This window comes from Puntigrus tetrazona, chromosome 24, assembly GCF_018831695.1.
Source record: "Puntigrus tetrazona isolate hp1 chromosome 24, ASM1883169v1, whole genome shotgun sequence".
Classification (NCBI taxonomy): Eukaryota; Metazoa; Chordata; class Actinopteri; order Cypriniformes; family Cyprinidae; genus Puntigrus; species Puntigrus tetrazona.
In genome coordinates this window covers 12,993,528-13,005,761 of record NC_056722.1, presented here as the reverse complement: position 1 = coordinate 13,005,761, position 12,234 = coordinate 12,993,528, and the positions used below count along the sequence as shown (strand labels likewise).

The 12,234-nt window shown below is 36.0% G+C and overlaps 2 protein-coding genes across 6 annotated transcripts in view; both read left to right on the top strand.

The window, feature by feature from the left end:
* The window catches only part of rttn (rotatin), a 45,937-nt gene extending 40,604 nt beyond the window's left edge, over positions 1–5,333 (top strand). For all 3 annotated transcript variants that reach the window (XM_043226548.1, XM_043226547.1, XM_043226546.1), the window contains exons 45-49: positions 2,800–3,011; positions 3,224–3,500; positions 4,593–4,696; positions 4,920–4,989; positions 5,110–5,333. In XM_043226548.1, the coding sequence (XP_043082483.1) occupies positions 2,800–3,011; positions 3,224–3,500; positions 4,593–4,696; positions 4,920–4,989; positions 5,110–5,192 (746 nt within the window). In that variant the 3' untranslated portion in view covers positions 5,193–5,333. The remainder of the gene's footprint in view (positions 1–2,799; positions 3,012–3,223; positions 3,501–4,592; positions 4,697–4,919; positions 4,990–5,109) is intronic.
* Positions 5,334–5,478: 145 nt separating this feature from the next.
* Positions 5,479–11,887, top strand: cd226 (CD226 molecule). 3 transcript variants are annotated; one of them, XM_043226550.1, is made up of 7 exons: positions 5,479–5,757; positions 6,098–6,162; positions 7,064–7,390; positions 7,529–7,885; positions 8,915–9,011; positions 9,629–9,683; positions 10,893–11,887. In XM_043226550.1, exons 3-7 carry the CDS (start codon positions 7,075–7,077, stop codon positions 11,022–11,024), a joined length of 957 nt encoding a protein of 318 aa, XP_043082485.1. In that variant the 5' UTR covers positions 5,479–5,757; positions 6,098–6,162; positions 7,064–7,074; the 3' UTR covers positions 11,025–11,887. The 3 variants fall into 3 exon arrangements, with proteins under 3 accessions (XP_043082485.1, XP_043082486.1, XP_043082484.1); XM_043226551.1 differs by lacking the exon at positions 6,098–6,162 and having other exon boundaries at positions 11,584–11,887; XM_043226549.1 differs by lacking the exon at positions 6,098–6,162.
* Positions 11,888–12,234: the final 347 nt, after the last annotated feature.

Here is a 12,234-nt window from a genome sequence, read left to right as displayed (position 1 = left end):
TTGCCTCTGTAAAACTCATTTAGATTAATACTTCAAATCATAGAGGCATAATAATAATATATGTTAGGTTCATAATAATATGAAAAATAATATTGAAATAAGTCATGAAAAATAATTCATAACGCATTTCAAAATGCATAAGATCTATATGATTATGTAAATGTCAAAGGTCGATTAGTTATTAATGACAGAATTTTCATTTTTGGGTGAACTATCCCTTTAAAACCACCTGCCTAATATTCTGTAGGTCCCTCCTGCAAGAAGAGCTCTAGTGCACCGAGGCATGGGCTCCTCAAGATCTTGAATGTGTGGTATCTGGCACCAAGGCATAAGCAACAGATCCTTTAAGTCTCCATGGGACTGATTTATTTGTCCGGCACATCCCATAGATGCTCAAGCGGATTGAGTTCTGAGCAAGCTGGAGGCCAAGGCAGCACCTTGAATTCTTTGTCATGTTTCTCAAACCATTCTTGAACCATTTCTGCAGTGTGTCAGGGTGCATTATAAATGCTGAAAGAGGCAAGAGGGAACACTGTTGCCATGAAGCCTGTGCTCTGCAACAATCTTTAAATAAGTTGCACGTTAGACGCCCATTGCATGTGCTTTCTGTGGTGGACAGGGGTCATTATGACTGCTCTGAAACCACGGAGTAAACGGTGATGCACTTTCTGTCGCGGTAATACTACACATATATTGCAGTTTCCAAACATTCAAAAGTAGCAAGATACCTAGAAACATTTAAATATATTAATATATGCAATAATACTTTTTAATGCTTCTTAAAGACGAAAGGCAAGTTGTGGTCATCTTTCGTTCTTTGCTTCTAAAATAAGAAAAAAAGGTCTGGCGAGATTTGATTTTGTCTATCGGGAAATTATTGGTTTGTTGTCATTTGCTGCAACCTTCTGTTAAGTGACAGGTTGCTGGAGGGGAGGAGTTATTGCCCTGCCCTCGCTCCAGTGCACGTAAATAAATAAATAAATACTGTGCAGAGGTAAATAAATAAAGACTGCAGTATTTAATCAAAAAATATTTATATTGATTTTATAGTGACTTGAAGTGTAATTGATCTAGTTATCTAGAAGATTTTTGAAATCGAAGACATCCCTTTCTTATATTGCAGAAAAATCATTTTTAAATATCAGATTGTTTTCTTACGCAACTGCTTTGTGTGTGTGTGTGTATGTGCACGTTTGTTTGGGGTAGACGGTTACTCATGAAAGCGTTTGCACGTGATTCTGTGTGTGTATGAGAGGAAGAGAGAGAGAAAGAAAGTGTTGTACATAAAAAGAGTGTTAGTGAGTGTGTTTACTTGAACACAATGATTGCTCTGTCATATCTCTATATGGAAAGCTGTGCTTTGAGACAGGATGTGGCTTTACACCTGTGAAGAGCCGGCAGTGCATGGGCGTATATCAGTCTGTATGTATATGTGTGTGTGTGTGTGTGTGTGTGGGTGCGCATTTGTGCCTGTGTTTGCGTTTGGGCTGTCACTATGGTTTAACAGCGCTAGGCTACAATAGCATGCTGTCATGTGCGGTGTTTCTCAAGGTCTGTGTTAACAGCAGGTGATGTTGAAAGTTCATGAGGCTGGTTCTTCAATTATGGAATCAGCCCTCCAGCACATTTTCCTCACCATCATATTCTGTCCTGTGTCACTTTTATTATATAATTCATTAACCTCCAACACACAACCCTCATTCTTTCATCTTGCCGATTAATATTGGATTTCTTCAGCAAGCAAAACCCTGCTGAGGTCTCTCAATAATCCAGCATCATGTTAAATGATTCACCTGCAAGTCTTGCTGTTCTTCAAAATGCGTCTGTCTGCTTACCCAGAAGTAAGACATTTACTGGTTTTGACACTTGACTAAATGCAGCATTGTTAGACCAGGAGGAAATGATTTTTTTAATAGAGTTAAACACAGTGGAACGATTCTGTTTCCATTGGGTTTCCATGCTCATTGTAACACAACTGCGCAGTGATATTTTGAGACGAGATGAATAGATTGCGAAATCTTGTGTGGTTTTATATCGCTGACAATGTTTCCTGTTGCACTTTTGCAGCACCATGGGGGAAAAAAAAAAAGAAAGAAAGAACCATTCATAAGTTTGAAATCGGTTAGATTTTCATAGAAATGTTCACCAATGCTGTATTCGTTTGTTCAATGACACAGTAAAAACTATAATATTGTGAAATAATGTTTCTATTTAAAGTAGCGTTTTCTATTTTGTAATTGTGCTATATTTTATAATGCACTTTATTTCTGTGATGCAAATCTGAATTTTTTAAGCAGACATCAGTGCCATAATTCTTCAAAAATGATTTTAATATTCAAATTTCCTGTAACATTTTTGTGGCAACTGTGGTCATTTTTGTGGATACTTCAGTCAATTTTATTTTGTAAAGAACAGCATATATTGTGGAAAATAAATAAAATGTAGAAGTGCTAATTCCATAATTACTTCAAATAAATAAGTCTTACTGACCCCTGACTTTTGGATACATATCCAGTGTATACTGTATATAGAGTATTTAGTAATAATTACTAATATATTAATAATGAGTGAAATTTCTTTTTAAAGCTATAATTATGTTACGCAAAGTGTTTGGCCCCATTTCAAGGTTTGGAACGGTGCCCTTCACGGATAAGAAACACTGATTAACAGTTTTGTTTCCTGTGCTGTGATTTTATCTTTCGGAGATAGAGTTGCTTGTAATTCTTTGTATACGTTCTGTTTTTTCCCCATAATCAAGTTATCTCTCTTTCGCTCTGTCTGTCTTTTGTTCTCTTCCAGCGTGCAGTGCTTTATGCAGCAGCAGCAACAGTGGTAGCCTTGGCACAGTTCAGCCCGTTCTTCCTAAAACTGCGGTCACAAATTCACTGATGCATGGGGTGATGAAACTGGCCTCCCAGGTTGCCCCTGACAACAGCAGCATCCACAGTCTGGCTTTCTCACTGCTGGCCAACCTGGCCATCTCAAGGGACTGCAAAGGGGTACTGTTGAAGGTAACTCGCTGGTTATGTTTAAAGCCAAAAAAATAAATAAAAATGTAGGGGAGGAAATATAATCTTGCAAGGCACTTCAGAATGTAAATATAAAGTAAATCTATAACTGCTGTCCAGAAAGAAATCGTTTTATGACTCCTTTGTTTGCGTATCTGCTTTTTTGTTTCATAGAGAAGTGCAAATCAAACCACCTTTCTTGCTGTTTTCCCTAGAGTAACTTCCTGCAGCACTTCCTGTCTCTCCCCATGCCTAAGGCAGGCGGTCGAAGCGGCAGTTCCTCTGCGGAGCCTCTGTTCCTCTGGCTCAAGCTGTTGCTGAACGTGTCGTTTGGGGAGGACGGACAGCAGATGATCCTCAGGCTCCGAGGGGCTTTGGAGCTGCTCGTCGGACTGGCCCAGTCCAAACACTCCAGCTCTAAACCCACCATCCTGCTTATTCTCCACAACATCTGCTTCTGCTCCGCTAACAAGCCCAAAGTCTTAGCCAATGGTATGAGCTCTGGATTTGCAGGGTTTTACGTGTTAATGGTTGAACAACATGTTCCTTTTGAGTGGATAATGCCAATACCAATATCTAATAAGGCTCAGTGGGGCAAGGATAAAGAGATAATTCACCCAAAATTGAAAATGCTGACATTAATTACTCACGCTCATATCGTTCCAAAACCAATTGGTTAATCTTCACAACACAAATTAAGATATTTTTGCACAGAAAATACTGTTAAAATAGCTCTTGAGACGTCAATGGTTCAACTGTATTTTATGGAAAAGCTATTTGTGTAAGCTATGAGAATAATTTTTAATTATTAGGTGTGTCCTACCATTGTTAACTGTAGTGAAAATTTGGCATCAATTGACACAGAAGAGAAGAAATTGTTGAATAAAATGTCTCTTTGTACACATGATTCTTGTATACAGTATTCTAGTAGCTTCATTACTTAACAGTTCAACCTCTAATGTCACGTCGACAATTTTAATGATGTACTTACTATATTTCTGGGCCTTGAACTTTTTTAGTTGTGTTGCAGTCTATGCAGGGGTCAGAAAGCTCTCAGATTTCATTAAAAATATCTTAATTTGTGTTCAGAAGATAAACAAAGTGTTACAGGGTTGGAAAGGACATGAGGTTAATTAATCATTTTGGTTAACTATCCCTTTAACGAAATAGGCAAATTTAGTTTGATTCATTGGCATGGCTGATTTAAAAATAAATAAATGACAGTAACGACAGAAAGATCAATGAGATCAATTTGACATGTCAAGTGTAAAAAGGATCCAGCACATCCTGCATTGAGTCTAGCTACACAACAAACACCGAAATCCGGATGTATCACAACAGCCGCAATGCAGAGATTATACTTTTACACATCAAACCAATGTTTCCGTCCAATTCCTTTTATAGAAAGTGAAGAAAATTAGATGCCTGTCTTGACATACACAATATGTACATGAAGCAGCTATGTGTACATATTATTTCAAGACAAGCATCTTATTTTCTTATAATTTTATGTGTGTGTGTGAGAGTGTTACATATAAATACATGCATAAATATTACATTTTATCTGAATATTTTTTATTTCAGATAAAGCTGTCGAGCTGCTAATCTCTTGTTTGGCCAGTAGCCAGCCAGAAATACTTACCATAGGAGCTTCTGCACTTTGGGCTCTGTTGCACAACAATCAGAAGGTAATGTCAATAATTCAATGAAATCTCGGTATTATATAATGACACTGTGATAAATCGAATAATTAAATATTGGGAAAAATATTTAATAATGCTACTAGTCAAGCAATATTTTTTTAATTGCCATCGACGTAGGATTTATGATCATTTTCATAAACACGATCCAACACATGCACGATCAGTCTCACCCTTTATCTTCCCATCCTGCATCTCTTCCCTTACAAAGGCAAAGGCCACTTTGAAGTGTCCTTCCATCAGACTGAAAGTTGAAGAGGCATACTTGTCTGCCAGGAAAGGTGGGAATATATTCAGTTTGATCGTTGTAGAGCTCTCTGATGGTACTACAGCAGCAGATGCGTCACGGACGGATCTTTCCTGAGAATTTGTGGTAATTGTCTGTTTGTTTGTTCACACAGATGAAGAGCAGACAAGTGACAAACCCCTGAACGTCTATCTTCTGAAGTGCCTGATAAATCTCACACACATCTTTAGCTCCTAAGCGCCTCTCTGGGATCACGAAAGTCACTTAATGTGAACAATGTGAACGTTTATTTATGTCTTGGTACAATATGGAAGATTTCATTCGGAGTTTTTGTATGTATTTTTGTAGCAGATCAATAAATGAGCTGGTTTTACACTAGACGCCTCTCCGTTCTCCAACTGTGAAAAATGATCACGCGCACTGTTAAAAAAAAAACGTCATTTTAGGGTGCGCTATCACTTTCTGCTGGATTTTTCCTTTCCTTTGTATTCTTTTTATTTTATCATAGGGGAATTCAGATATTGTTTCAAGTCCGTTCTTTCAGTTTCAGGTGAACAGAAAAACAATGTGTGTGGGGCAGGATTTTGTCGTTTGGTGAACTTAACACCTCCTCTCTAACAGTGTTTATCTGCCGGTTGAGGATGTGATTGCAGAGTCTTGCAGCTGAACACAGAAAGTGCTGTGGTCGCCTCAGTCCTCGTCAATGCTGTATTCATTCTGTCTCAGAGGAGCAAGATGGTGGCAGTACAAAAGGATTACTGGTACTTCTTGGTACTCATGATGCACCTCTGTTTTCTGAAAGGTAATTTTTTTTTGTTAGCAAAAACAGAAACTCTTGGCTTATATGTTTTAAAACAAAATCATTTAACCTAACCTATAATTTGTACTTAATTTTACGTGTATTTCAAAGGGTGTAAGCTTGAATGGCAATTTGCATTTAAAGAAGAATTATTATGAAATAACGTCTTTTTGATTTGTTATAATATTTTCAAAAATGATTGAGAATGTGTGGTTACATTGAAAGTAACTTTGGTTTGTACTTGTGGTTGCGTCACTTTTTTTTTTTTTTTTTTTTTTTTACAATGGTGCGAAATTTAGTTTAATAACAGTTATTTAGCTTATATAAGGTTCTTCTGTTGCAGTTTCGGTAAACAATGTACATGGTAACAGAAGCCACACAAGCAGTTGTACTGAGGAACACACTTGGGTAAAATAAACAAATCTTGAAAATAATATTTCATAATTTAAACTGTCATGGAATGTTTATCTTTTTTACAGTATCGGTTACAAAATATTTTTTTGTCAAATTGTTAATTTGAACATTCAAAGAATCCTGCAAAAAGTTATCATGCTTCTAACAAAAAATAAATAGATGTAATAAAAGAAAAATAAGCAGAACAACTTTTAAAGATTGATTAAAATGAATGTTTCTTTAAACTGCTTGAATTTAGTATATCTGAATGATATAAGGATCATGTGACATTGAATTCTGCAGAATAATAATTTTTTATATATATATATATATATATAAATTTTAATATATATATTATAATGTTGTGCGTAAAGAGTCCATTTTGTATTTATTATTAGTACTTAAAGTGTACATATTTGAAAAAGTGTACCTTTTCTAAAAGGTACTGCCCCAGTGACAGCTTTTTTACCTTTATTTTTGTGAGTTTACAGTACTTATACTCTCAATTATAATTCAGTTACAATCTCATTTGTTAACATGTAGTTAATGCATTCACTAACATGAACAAAAAACGAATTTATTACACAATTTATATATTTTTGCTAATAGCAATGAAAATACAGTTGTTCATTGTTTATTCATGTTAGTTCTCAGCATGTTAAATAATGTTAACAAACACATTTGATTAAGATGAATAAATGATGTAGAATTATTACTCATTCTTAGTTCATGGTAACTAATGAGCCTTATTAAAGTGTAAAAATACATTTTTAGATACAGCAGTCGCAAATAAATGGTCAGGTATGCTTGAACCTTAACGTTCTCTGCCACTGTGAGTCTGTTGACTTGAAATGATCTTGAAATGATTTTGCTTTCATCTGTGTCCGATTTCCCACCCTTTCGTAATGGTCTTTAGGCTCAGTTCAGATGAAAGCCCGAGAATCAAAAGTCACACTGCAGGAAGGAATGGTATTGGACTGCCTGTGTCCGTGGACTGGCCACCTCATTATGGTCTCTTGGACTAAAAAGTCTCTTTCACAACCTGTAGCGGTTTATCATCCTCAGTATGGCTCCAACTACGATCCATCATATGACGGCAGAGTGACGTTTCTGAAATCCACAGCGATGGATGGCAGCATTTCCATAATGAATGTCACTGAGGGCGACATCGGCCAGTATCATTGCTCTCTGCAGACTTATCCTCAGGGTTCATGGACCAAAGACACATTTGTCGAGAAAGCAGGTGAATTATATTTCACCGTGTTACATTCCCCAACAGACCCAATAGGTTTAACCTTGAACTGTGATTCCAAGAATTGCTAACTAATACTCATATTGTAAATCGTATAGACTTATACTCCTTTTTTTTTTTTTTGTCTAGCAATCACCACCACCTTCTCTATTCACCCGGACGCTAATTTGGTGGCAGCAGAGAACGACAACCTGACCATTACTTGTGACCTTGTCCACAAGGGTGAGGTTTACCAAGTAAGCATTGAGAAGCTGGATGCTGAGGTGGGTGCTAGTAATATTATAGCAACGTGTCAGGTGCTAGAGGATGGCGTGGAGCTGAGTGAGTTCAACAGTAGAGGACGACTGAACTGTAGTGATGCTATGGAGGTCAGTCTACACCTCACCAACATCGTCAAAGAAGATGGAGGACTCTACCGCTGCAACTTTAGCACAGATGCTGGTGTCCAGTCCACCACAGTCCTGCTGACCACTCTACCTGCTCAAGGTAGGTCTCTTTATTTACAGCAGAGGCCGTTAAGATATGGAAGCTTATAATAGAATTGCGAGTTATAAAATCTAAATGATAAAGTCAGAAAAGCGAGTTATATAGTCCGAATTGGGAATTATAAAATCAGAATTGCAAGTTATAATGCCAGAATTATAAAGTCTGAATTGCAAGTTATACAGTCAGAATTGTGAGTTTTAAAGTCATTTCTGAATACATATCACTTTTTTTTTGCCTAAAATTGGAGTTTATGTCTCACAATTCTGAGAAAAAAAGGCACAATAACTTTTATTATTTTTTATTCTGTGGTGGAAATGGACTTCCTTAGCAAACTGATCTCTACAAAGCACCAAAAATCATTATTTATGGCATAATTTTTATTGCTGTTTTCTCTCTTCTGGCCTGTTGGGCCAAATCAAAGGTCATTACAGACCAACTTTGGCCCATAGGTCCTGCTTTGGACATGCCTGAATCACGTTCTTTTGTCCACACTGGGGGGTGACTTAAGATGAGAAATATTTGCATTTTGACTTGTTTTAGCTTGATTTTATGCCAAAAGCCATATTAAAATGTGAGAAAACATAAAATACGATAATGTCAATCCTGAAAAAATGTTAATGTCCTGTAATATCATGTAATTAGCATTTTACTTTTCATTTGGTCATTGCGCTTGTAATAACAGAACAAACCAGGGTAAATCTAACTTTACGTTTTTTAATACAAATTTGTAATTTTTTTCTAGATCTATGACTAACAAAGATGTAAAATACATTGCTTAGGCTAACGTACAAGATTTATACAAGCAGCATAAAATCATTTTGTCTATTTAGTTTATTCTGGATAGTTTGTATCTACTTTTGAAGAACTTTTTTTTTTTTTTTTTTCGTGCTCTATTGTTTTATTTTTGAGAAGAACAACACTGTCCTGCAGCAGCTCACATCATAAATATTTCATCGTTTTTTAATTACTTTTGGAGGATGAAATATTTGATTTAGCTGAGGTTTAATGCCCGTCTATCCCTTCTTTCAGATTTTAGGGGTCTTCATCACATGCTGTATGTGTATATTGGAGGAGGGCTGGTTGCTGTGGCTCTTCTGTTCATTTTATTACTGACGTGGCTGAACAGGTGTGTCATATTACTTCATTATTCATAAAACCCCATCTTTTTTTTTGTGTGTGTTTTTTGAGTAGTGCACAACACAACGATAATGGAAACAAGCTGCAACAAACTGCTAAATAAGCACAACGAAATGAAAATTTCGTTGTGTTGTGCGCTACTGGGCCACCGTAGTTTTTACACTTGAGTAACGATGTCTTCTTGTGTGATTGAGCAAGCGATAAAAAGCAAAAACCATTATTTCACAATTTTATGTGTAAATCGTGAGGGTTCATGTAATTCTAAACAAAGCATGGAGCGATTGGTTTGCTGGTTGAAGGACAATGCATTTCCCCTAGCTTTCATTAGGAATGAAGTTATAAGCATCTGGTTTGTCTGTTAAGGGGTCTCTCAGATAATTGGCTGTGAAATCTCATCCCCTCCTCGTCTTCACCATATGTCCGACACACTCGCTGCCAGCCTCGCTAGGTTTTATACTGAGTGTGCAGTTTGTTATTTTGCAGCGAAGCGAGGTTATCTCTACACCGCAGTGTTTGCTTCCCTGCTCCTTAATAAACCGATTAAGCGGCCTTTAATGTCTGTCATCTAGAGTAAACGTCACTCAGTTTCTAAACTGGTTTTCACAGGATGAAAAGGAAGAGAGAGGAGTACAGAATCAAACTGCACCCTGCCAAAAGACAGGTAAATACATCAGGCAGCTTTTGCTCTGCGCAGCCGAGCATGTATTGTTGCTGTGTGAAATGTCCACAAACATATTTCACCACAACATTGAGTGTTCAATATTTTATTATTATTATTTATTTTTGTATTTTTTTTTGGTGCACTGTGAGGTACTTTAGTTGCATTGTAGTGTGAGTAAAACGCTTCTTTTAAATGCTATAAAAAAGGCAGCAATGAATAGCCTTCTGAATCATTTTATATATAAAAGTCGTTAAATTTAGTACAAAAAAACACTACAATGAAATATCGCTTCTTATTTACTACAGTTATGCAGTTTATATTAATTATATTTTATTTAAACATCAATATAAGTATATTAGATATTATTTCTTAATACTTATATTTTGATATATATATATATATATATATATATATATATATATATATATATATACTGTATTAAAATATATGTTGATTTTATACAAGTACAAATGTAATATAGTAGTGTGTGTGTGTGTGTGTGTGTGTGTGTGTATATATATATATATATATATATATAGTCCTGTCAAATTAATCGCATCCAGAATAAAAGTTTTTTCTTTACATAATATCTTTGTGTATACTGTGTATATGTATTATGTTTATATACATAAAAACACATGTAAATATTTTTTAAAGAAATGGTCCGTTTATATATTAAATACATTTATATATAATATCAAATATATACAATTTTATATATAAATACAATTTACATGTAAATACTTTTTAAAAAATATGCTGTCCATGTGTTTTTAGTATATACATAATACAGTACAAATATATAATGTAAAGGAAAAACTTCTTTTGCATGTGATTAATCAGGATTAATCGTCAACACTGAAAACCTTTACATATTTCAGCCAGCTTTATATTAAATATAAACATCCAGCCATACTTCATTGTTGGGATTAACATGATGCCTTATTAATAATTATTGTCTATACGTCATATATCCAATTCAACACGCAAAGCAAATATACCACTCATATCCATTTCCAGTCTCTCTCCTGAATCCATTTTTACTTTACACAGTGTGTTAAATGTAGCATTTTATGTTTTCTTTTATGTTTATTATATTGTAAAGAACAGCGGCATCATGTCCTAAGCTCTACCAATGAAAGTCCCTCAACACTAACTAATGCTCATTTTTCATTCGTAACTCACTCTGAATGTTTCTTTCTGTGGCAGCGTAACACATATGACCACGGCTGCGTCTATGACAGGATGAAAAAGGGCACCAGAAGTGGGGCGAGAGATAAAGATATATACGTTAACTTTCATGTAGTGAGAGCTCATGAAAAACACAAACAAAAGAGATGAGACATACTACCATTCTGCAGATCTAAATCCGAGAAATTGGGAAAAACGGTTGAAAATTCGCTGTAGCAGAAATCCTAAAACACAAACCCCAGTGCCAAGAAATGCTTTTGCACCTGCATACTAATGGCTGGATCAGAGGGGAAGATTAATGGAGCCATGCATATAATCTGTCATTTGATGAACCACTACCACCATCGTCGTCATCTTCGTCATTACATTAACCATTCCAGCCTCCCCCCGAACCCACATTACATGACATTTCATTGCATAATGGTGCCGGATGTTGGCTGCTCATGACCACATCGGGGAAAATGTCCTCTCTGCTCCTCGGTGAAGTCGGTTTGACAGGTAATCTTCTTAAGAAGCTTTCTGGACTGTATCAAAGCCGTATATAAGCCAAGCACGGTCGCTGCGAGCAGACGCCGAAGCAACACTTTACTTTGAGTGACTCTAATTATCAAATGATTGGACCTCAGAGAGATTTCGAGTGGATGAATCTTTTCAGAATCACGTCCTTGTCTCGTGTCTCAGTTTGAGTCCGAATGCTTTCTCTCCGCAGAAATGGAAGTACCAGCCTCACGAATGAAAAGGAGGACGTCTCCGTTGCTTCTAGGTGAACTGACAATGCTCAGCTTACAGGCGGAATATGATTTGTTTGTGAGATTTGACTTTAAATGATTAAGACCGTTCAAGAGTTCAGATGTGACGTTCGGGCGCAGAGTGCTTAACATGTACAGGAATAAAATGAATCACATTTTGATGCATCTACAAATCAAAAATTAGGCTCGATGAGATTTGGCCTCGTGACACTGTATAATGCCTGTATGAAGTTGTTAAAGACTCATAAAGAAATTAACATTTAACGTCGACTTCTTGCTTTTCTTTTTATACACTCCTCATAACTAGCATCTAAAGTTTGGGATCTAGTAATACAAATACAAAAGTCAGTTCAAATTAACGTGGGGCGTCAGCAGGTGTCGCTGTTTTAATATCATAAATGTGTTTTTTTGTTACCTTGCAAATAAGCATACATTTTATATTTTAATATATCAAAACTAATATGTCGAAAACTTTTTTTCTTAATCTAATTTTATGCAACGCATCCGGCATGAAAAGGAATTTGAGATTGACCTTTTTTCCTCAGTAACGTATATCCGAGTGAAACGACTTCTGAAATGTGGAAAAAAAATAGGGCGGAGATTGATTTCGT

Coding starts and splice junctions, on each gene's coding strand:
- cd226 (XM_043226549.1), top strand. CDS start 5,691: ATGGTGGCAGTACAAAAGGATTACTGGTACTTCTTGGTACTCATGATG. Junction 7,886..8,914: donor GACCACTCTACCTGCTCAAG/GTAGGTCTCTTT, acceptor CCCTTCTTTCAG/ATTTTAGGGGTCTTCATCAC. Junction 9,684..10,892: donor TGCACCCTGCCAAAAGACAG/GTAAATACATCA, acceptor TTTCTGTGGCAG/CGTAACACATATGACCACGG.